The sequence below is a fragment of the Carassius gibelio genome, chromosome A7, assembly GCF_023724105.1.
Source record: "Carassius gibelio isolate Cgi1373 ecotype wild population from Czech Republic chromosome A7, carGib1.2-hapl.c, whole genome shotgun sequence".
NCBI classification, from domain to species: Eukaryota; Metazoa; Chordata; class Actinopteri; order Cypriniformes; family Cyprinidae; genus Carassius; species Carassius gibelio.
Genome location: NC_068377.1, coordinates 18,984,832 through 18,993,356, shown reverse-complemented (window position 1 = coordinate 18,993,356; position 8,525 = coordinate 18,984,832). Strand labels below are relative to the sequence as shown.

The 8,525-nt window shown below is 36.1% G+C and overlaps 1 protein-coding gene across 1 annotated transcript in view; it reads right to left on the bottom strand.

Annotated features, from left to right (window-relative positions):
- Positions 1-5,149: 5,149 nt before the first annotated feature.
- The window catches only part of LOC128016721 (cadherin-8-like), an 88,085-nt gene continuing 84,709 nt past the window's right edge, over positions 5,150-8,525 (bottom strand). The window contains exons 11-12 of the mRNA XM_052601432.1: positions 7,054-7,305; positions 5,150-6,835 (exon numbers count right to left, since the gene is read on the bottom strand). Of these exons, the coding sequence (XP_052457392.1) occupies positions 6,342-6,835; positions 7,054-7,305 (746 nt within the window). The 3' untranslated portion in view covers positions 5,150-6,341. The remainder of the gene's footprint in view (positions 6,836-7,053; positions 7,306-8,525) is intronic.

Sequence of the window (8,525 nt, the reverse complement as noted above, 5' to 3'; positions counted from 1 at the left end):
ATATATATATATATTCTTTCTTTCTTTCTTTCTTTCTTTCTTTCTTTCTTTCTTTCTTTCTTTCTTTCTAGTAAATCAGTGTTGTCTAAATCTACTTGAGGATATTGTACATCCTCAACAACATTCCAGTATTGAGTTTGATGCTATAATTCTAACCAAGGGCATTAAAGTAACTGGAAGTAAAATAAATGTAAAAAAAAAAAAAAAAAAGTTTGTGCACAGTAATCATGTATGGATGCTTTTTTTTTTTTTTTTTTGATTCGGTGTGACAAATGATAAATCCACTCCAGCTCAATAATTGACAAGATCAACAGCTTTTGTTATTCATGAAAGCAATCTAATATCAGATAGGCTAGAGGATAAATTCAAATCTTTCAAAGGGAACGAGGAAAGGTGGAGAGGATTATGACTCATAAGCCTCCACTTTGTTGGAAAACACTGGGGGGTTCAGATAATTAAAATCTATCAGCATCTCTTGCAAAGGTTCTCAGTCTGACAGTTAAGCTACTTTTTTAATATATAAGGAGGTACCTGATGCCAATCACAGAAAGATTATGTGACCATACTAGGTCAAGGGAAAGGAAATTGGAGGTTTGGTTGAGCACACAAGGAAATAAATGCATACATTTATAGCACAATATTTCTAACTCAAGAATAGAGCTTTTACTTATTTGTTTTTTATGTAGGGATGTCAATGTAATATGGATTTTATACAGTTTATTATTCATAAAATAGATGTACTAAATGCAGTTTACCTTGCCAAACCACACTTACCAAGAGCAAACAGGACAGAATGGGAGAAGCCGTTCACACAGCTTGTGCCAATGTCTTTGAAAAAAAGCTAAACGGAGGGCAACTGAAAAAAACACCCTGCAGAGACCCTAAGCTTTTTTACTTGACACAGTGTCTTAAAAACACAATGCTCTTGGCGTGATATGCTGAAAATAACCAAGCAAGCATGGCCAAAGAAGTCAGTCTAGCACATGTAGCGCTGCAGGTCAGTGATGACATTATGGTCAATAAAATATAAATCCAACAAACTCAAACACAATGCTTTAGTGTTCTGTAAAAAAAAAAAAAAATCCTCACAAAAATGGATAGATTATCTGATAACCCCACATGGGAAAATTATTTTAACAAAAAAAAAAAAATAATAATAATAATAATAATAATAAAATAAAAAGGAAGCCATAAAGAAGGGTATCTCAGGTACATGGATCAGGACCTGTGACATGCTTGGCTCAATAAAAGCTACACCCACAAGTATTTATAAAAATATATTTCACAAAGTAAGAAACAATACATGGATATCTCAGATTACAATACAGATATAGCTAATTAAACATACAAGTGTATGAGCATTAAAGCACAGTAGAAAATATGATTTGCATGAAATACTATTTTATACATACTGTCTGTCCAAGAGAATTGCCATATATCGCATTGATACAAACAGAGTATGTACGTAGCTCCAGTGCCAGATCCCCATGTGCAATAGGGAACAAAACCCATCACTTCAAATAAAAGCTAAGAGAATCAGCAATGACTCTATGTACACCTTTTGTTGTTGTTTTTGTTGTTGCTCAAATATCATACAACGCAACACATAACAAGTCTGTTTCTGTATTTCTTTACTCAGTGGATTTTTAATTTTCAGAAATTATAGGGGTCAAATATAAACATGAACTAGATTTTCTCAGCTATTGTGCTTAGAATGATCTCTGATATCACTGTATACTGTATATGAATATACAGTACTGTGCAAAAGTCTTAGGCCACTATTACTTTCACCAACAAAAAAATGGTTTTAAGTCAGTTATTTCTATCTTTACTGTGTCAGTAGTAAATATCAGTTTACATTTCCAAACATTATTTTTGCCGTTAAATGTAATAATCTAGTGAGGTTTTGTTTGCACAAGGAATCTTACAACAGCCAGTGCACCACACAGAGATCTGATCTCACCATCATCCAGTCTGTCATGAAGAAACAGAGCAAACTGAGATTCCAGAAGAACTGTGGCAAAGTCTCCAAAATGCTTTAAGAAACCTGCAAATATACAGCACTGTGCAAAGTTTTAAGTTTCCTAGGTGCAGTTGCACATAGTTTTTTTCAGGTAGCTTTGAAGGTTTTTTTTTTTTTTTTTTTTTTTATTATTATTTTTTTTTGTATTGAAGATATTGCCACAGTTTTTCTGGATTTAGTCTGTATCAGTTTGTTCTGTTTCTTCATGTTATTCATCAGACAGATGGTGATGTCAGATCTATGTGTGAAGCACTGACTTTTCCCAGACTTCTTGTGCAAACAAAAATATCACTGGGTTATTACAATTAATGGCAAAAATAATGTTTGGGAATATAAACTGATATTTACTACCGACACACTACAGCAAAACATAGGAATAACTGACTTAATTTAATACTAGTGGCCCAAGACTTTGAACAGTACACACACACACACTTACATCCACTATTATTGGCACCTTGGCAAATATGAGCAAAGTTGGCTGTGAAAATAAATCTGCATTGTTTATCCTTTTGATCTTTAATTCGGAAAATTGACAAAATTCTAACGTATTGTTAAAGTAAAACAATTGAAAGTGGGGAGAAAAACTCATAATGAAATTATTATTTTTTTCTACAATGCATGTTGTCCACAATTATTGGCACCCCTAGAAATGATTTTGAGTAAAATATCCCTGAAGTATATTACAACTGATATTTTTTTTTTTTTTTTTAAGCACACCAGAGTGACTTGGAGCATACAATTGTAAATAGATCGAATAAATAGAATTGAGAATACAAAATAGAAAGTTGGCTGTAAGAAATTTCCACTATCAGAGCAATAATTAAGGGGTTCCAATCAAATAAAGATGTTACAAATCTGCCTGGAAGAGTAAATGTGATTATATCTTCCTAATGCACAGTGAGGACACTCCAAGGATCAGAGCTGGATAATTGCAGAGATTAGTTGAGACTTATAAAAAAAAAATAATAATAATAATAATAATCAAAGAGGCCATGCATCACCACATGTTGTTTGGGAGGTTTTCAAGAAAAATGATCCTTGCTCATCCAAAAAAAAAAAAAAAAAAAAAAAAAAAAAATTCCTGCATATGCAGTTGCCAGACATGACTAGAACTTCAAGAGACATTGGCTTCTATGGTCAAAAGAAACTAAAAAGAGCTTTTGAGTAGCAAACCCTCCAGATGGGTTTAGTACAAACAGGGATACTAAGTATCCCATGTTCAGGGTTAAAAATACTGCTGGATCTTTAATGTTGTGGGCCTCTTTCACTGCTGGAGGTCCTGGACGTCATGTTCAGATACATAGCATAATGTATTCAATCAGATACCAAAATATACAAAATCTAAACCTGACTGCTTCCGTTAGAAATCTTATAATGGGCTGTGGTTGGATCTTCCATCAGGATGATAATCCAAAACAAACATTAAAATCAACACAAAAATAGGTCACTGGGCATAAAAAGAAACTTCTGACATGGCCATCCCAGTCCTCTGACCTGGACCCTATAGAAAATGATTGGGGTGAACAGAAGAGAACAAGCACCAACATGGAGCATTGAATCTGGAGTATCTGAAGAGATTGTGCATGAAGGAATGGTTTCTGATCTCTTATCAGGGGTTCTCCAAACTCATCAGGCAATATAGAAAAAAAAACCCAGAGCTGCTATCTTGGGAAAAGGATGTTGCAATAATTGTGTGCCAATAATTGTGGAAAACATGAAATGCACAAAGCATTTATTTCACAATCAGTAAATTAACTCAAATTGTGAAACTCGTGTATTTAATAAATTCAATGCTCACAGACTGAAGTAGTTTAACTCTTTGGTTATTTTATTTTTATATGATTTTGGCTCACATTTAACAAAAAACAACCAATTCAATATCTCAACAAATTAGAATACTTCATAAAATCAATAAAAAAATAAAAATAAAACATTTAGTGAATTGTTGGCCTTCTGGAAAGTATGATAATTTACTGTACATGTGCTCAATACTCGGTAGGGGCTCCTTTTGTTGTAATTAGTGCCTCAATTTAGCGTGGCATGGAGGTGACCAGTTTGTGGCACTGCTGAGGTGGTATGGAAGCCCAGGTTTCTTTGACAGTGGCCTTCAGCTCATCTGCATTTTTTGGTCTCTTGTTTCTCATTTTCCTCTTGACAAAAGCCCATAGATTCCCTATGGGGTTCAGGTCTGGTGAGTTTGCTGGCCAGTCAAGCACAACAACATCATGGTCATTTAACCAACTTTTGATGCTTTTGACAGTGTGGGCAGGTGCCAAATTCAGCTGGAAAATGAAATCAGCTTATTCAAAAAGCTGGTCAGAAGAAGAAAGCATGAACTGCTCCAAGATTTCTTGGTTAATGGGTACAGTGGCTTTGGTTTTCAAAAGACACAATGAACCAACACTGGCAGATGACATTACACCCCAAATCATCACAGACTGTGGAAACTTAACACTGGACTTCAAGCAAGAGGAATACGACAACTGTAGCCAAATTCCTTAAATTTCTGTGTGTGGTGGCTTTTCATGACTTTTCATAACCCCAGCCTTAGTGCATTCCTTTTGAAGTTCTCTAAAATTCTTTAATCCAGTTTGCTTGACAAGCCTCATATAGCTGCAGTTCTCTTGGATGGTTGTGCATCTTTTTCTTCCACACTTTTTCGTTCCACTCAACCTTCTGTTAACATGCTTGGATACAGCACTCTGTGAACAGCCAGCTTATTGGCATGTAATTTTTGTGACTTACACTCCTTGTGAAGGGTGTCAATGAATGTCAGGGACCATTTTGAAGGCTCGGAAAACTTTGCAGGTGTTTTGAGTTGATTAACTGATTGGCATGTCATCATATTCTAATTTGTTGAGATTGTGAATTTGGGTTTTTAAATTTGATTCAAAATAATAAAAATGAAAAGAACCAAAGACTTGTACTACTTCAGTCTGTGTGCACTGAATTTATTTAATACATGAGTTTCACAAGTTGAGTTGAATTATGGAAATAAATTAACTTTTCTTCGACAATCTAATTTATTGAGATGCACCTGTAGTGGAGGGCACTGTATGTATATGTATATATATATATATATATATATATATATATATATATATATATATACACACACACACACACACACACACACGCACACACACACACACACACACACACACACACACACACACACACAGTGTCAAAGTACTATTGATTAATCATTCTGGGTCAGTATCAAATTCTCTGTGGATTTCACAGTACAGTGTAGTTAACAAATCTCACTATGTGAATTTCAATACAGATATTCAGTTCAGCCTTAAAAAAAAAAAAAAAAAAAACTGATGCAGAAAAGTGAAAAAAGCTTAAGAGGAAAAGCTTGACATGTTATATTAAAAAGTTAATAAAAATAAAAATTTGGCTGAAATAAATATATAAATAAAAAGTATAAATATACTCAAACCTGCAGCACAAAACAGACGACTGGCGATTAATATTTATATATTTATATAAAACATACACAATAATGAAGAAACACCATAAATTTTCCTAAAAAAAAAAACATTGGACATATGACTTAATGCTTGCTTTTGTAAAACGAAGGCCTCATTGTTTCCACAATTCTCTTGTTGTCTTGCACAGTCTTATCATCTCAGAGTGTGAACCACACTTAAAGCATATGGATACAAAGGGTTGTATAAAGCAAGCCTATAGGCTTTTCCAGTTTACTCAAGAAATCTGGCCACATAGTATCAAAGGGTCAAATGTTATCTCAGCAGGCAGATCCTAAAGCCAGTGTGATGTATTTTCATTGCGCTCGCGTTAAACCACACATACATTCATAAGTAATGTAGACAATATATTGCTATTTAGTTTACCATCTTTTTTAATGTTCCTTCATCTGAATGACGGCAAGAGATGTTGTTGCTCGGGAGCAGTGTCATTTTGAGGCCTCTTGCAGTCCAGTCCTTTTTCTCCTGCCACAGCGGGCTATAAGGTGTCCAAAAGTCCTATTTCCATCCAGTCTTTTCAAGCGTCTACCAAGAATCACGGTTCTGATGCTTCTGATGTTCACAGTAAACAACAAATACCCAAAATACTGCTAGACACTCAATGACAGTAATCTAAACTCACACTCGACAAGAATCATTGACCTCCTACTATAGACACTGGTTATTTCTGTTGTGGTAGATGACTAATGCTAGTAGGTCTCTCTTAAGTTTAAAAAAGGAAAACTTCCACTCCCACCCCTTTTAAAAGCAGTGTCTAGCATCCCCGTAACATAATACACAAGTTATGTGAACAAAAGCAAAAGGTCCGTAGCGCTTTGAGGTCAAGTTTCTTTGTCGCTCTCACAGACAGAATAGAGCTCACCCAGTCTTCTGAAGCGTGGCCCCCATTCTCGAAGGTAGTCATAGTTCTGGTCTGAGTCCGAGGAGGCTGTTTCAAGGGAACTCAGGGAGCCTGCGATGGAGCCCCTGCCCTCATAGCCGTAGATTTGGATGGAGTCGTATGGTGGAGCAGTGGGATCGTTGTCTGCCTCGTGAAGCCGTACATTGATGAATTCATCCACATCTACTCCATTTGGACCTGAGTGCTGACCCTGTCTGGGCATGAACTGCAGGTCAGGCTTAATGTCCTTCCTGGGCAGGTAGCCGTTGATGCCATCTGGGTTCTGCAGGGTGGCAATGTCGAAGGCCTCCGTATCCTCCTCCCCACCTCCCTCGTCATCGTAACGGATGATGTTCTCCCTCACATCCTCATCATCTTTTATGATTAAAGGCTCATTCTTGTGTCTCCTCAATGTCACAAACAAGACCACAATAACTGAAAGGCACAAGAACATCCACTTAGTGAGCTCTACTTTTGCCTTGCACAGTTCAGAGGTTTTGAATTTAGATGTTTTCACTAAGTACCTTTTCAATTCAAATCTTACATGCAAATCACAAAGTGGATTTCAATTAAAAAAAAAAAAAAAAAAAAAAAATATATATATATATATATAAATAAAATAAGGAGTAAAAGAGGCAGCTGAAATGACCTACCGAGAAGTAGAATTATACAAGCTAGAATAGCAATCAGAGCTCCCATGCTAAGACCAATGGGAAGAACAAAAGCTTCGACATTGCATGACTGCACGGTGCCTTCCCTGCTGCAGCCGCACACCCGGATAGTTAAAGTGTTCGTGCTGCTCATTGGAGGCTCGCCGTCGTCAGTCACGACGATGGGAAGGAGGTACGTATCCTGTTTCTGTCGCCGAAAGGAATCGTGCTTGGCAAGAACGCTGATTGAGTTATCTGGGGAGAGATAAAGTTTGGCTGTGATGTATGAAATCAAAGACAATTCATGCAAGTAAATGGTAGGGAAACAACACACTATTAAATTTATGACAAGACAATGTCTGTTCCACCGATAAATAAACAGATGGATATAAATAGCTTAATCTCTGCCGTCAATCTTTTGCAAGGGCTATGGGATTAGTGGAAGTGTCTCAGGGAGGCAGACAAAAGAAGCGGAGCAAAGTATTGGAGCTTCCACTGGAGCTTCTATTCAGAAGTTGTAACTTTATTATCTGCCCCCTCATATCCCAAAAGCATATGTTGAAGCTATCCATTGTCTCAAGGAGCTCATACAGTCTCCCTAAAAGCCTTCAATTTTTATTTAAAAAAAGACAATAAATTCAGCTACTGAGTAAAAGGTTTAATAATATCTCAGGCTTATACATCAGAATGTCCAGAATGTATGCATTTATTTATTGGTTCTCACAAGGGTGAACACAAAGTTCATCATTTAAAACTATGGAATGAAAGGACATCACAAAGCTCACTGGAACAAATATTTGTAAACTGAACATGGTCGGAATTTAATTTCCGCTCATAAACATGCTAATGAAAAATGTAAATATGGCTTTCTTTCTGTTTCCCTGAGATCACAAAGCAATTATCTGCAAAAGTGTTCAGCTGATTTATCAATGTAATTAAAGTTCCTTTTTTTTTTTCAATGTCATTATGTGTGAAGAACATTATCCTGAACTAATGTTTATTATTTCACCAAACAATATTCTCTGATATGCAGTCCTCATTTCTGTTTATCTGACTATATTTCACGTGTCTATGCTCAGCTACAGTCAAATTAAATGTTTCTAGGCATTTGAGCATCTCATAGAGTACTAGTCACAATAAAACAAAATAAAGGCTAATATAATCTTCTAGTGGAATATGTGAGCTTTAATGTTGCGCTCGGTTATTCAATCTCTCTCTCTCATTTTTTTTTTTTTCTTTTTTTTTTTTTTTTTTCAGGTCACAATACACTGAAGCTTAACGTTTAGGTCAAGATGAAGTGGTCCTGACAGTTCCTAGCTCACATCGTCCTCTCCATGTCACCAGCCACTGTAGATTACAGTTATCATCACAAACAAACCTCCTCAGCTCAGCTCCAAACCTTCCTGAAGTGTGCAGGCGGGAACCATCATAGACTGTATGTGTGTCTCTGTGATGTGCATATACTGTATAGATCA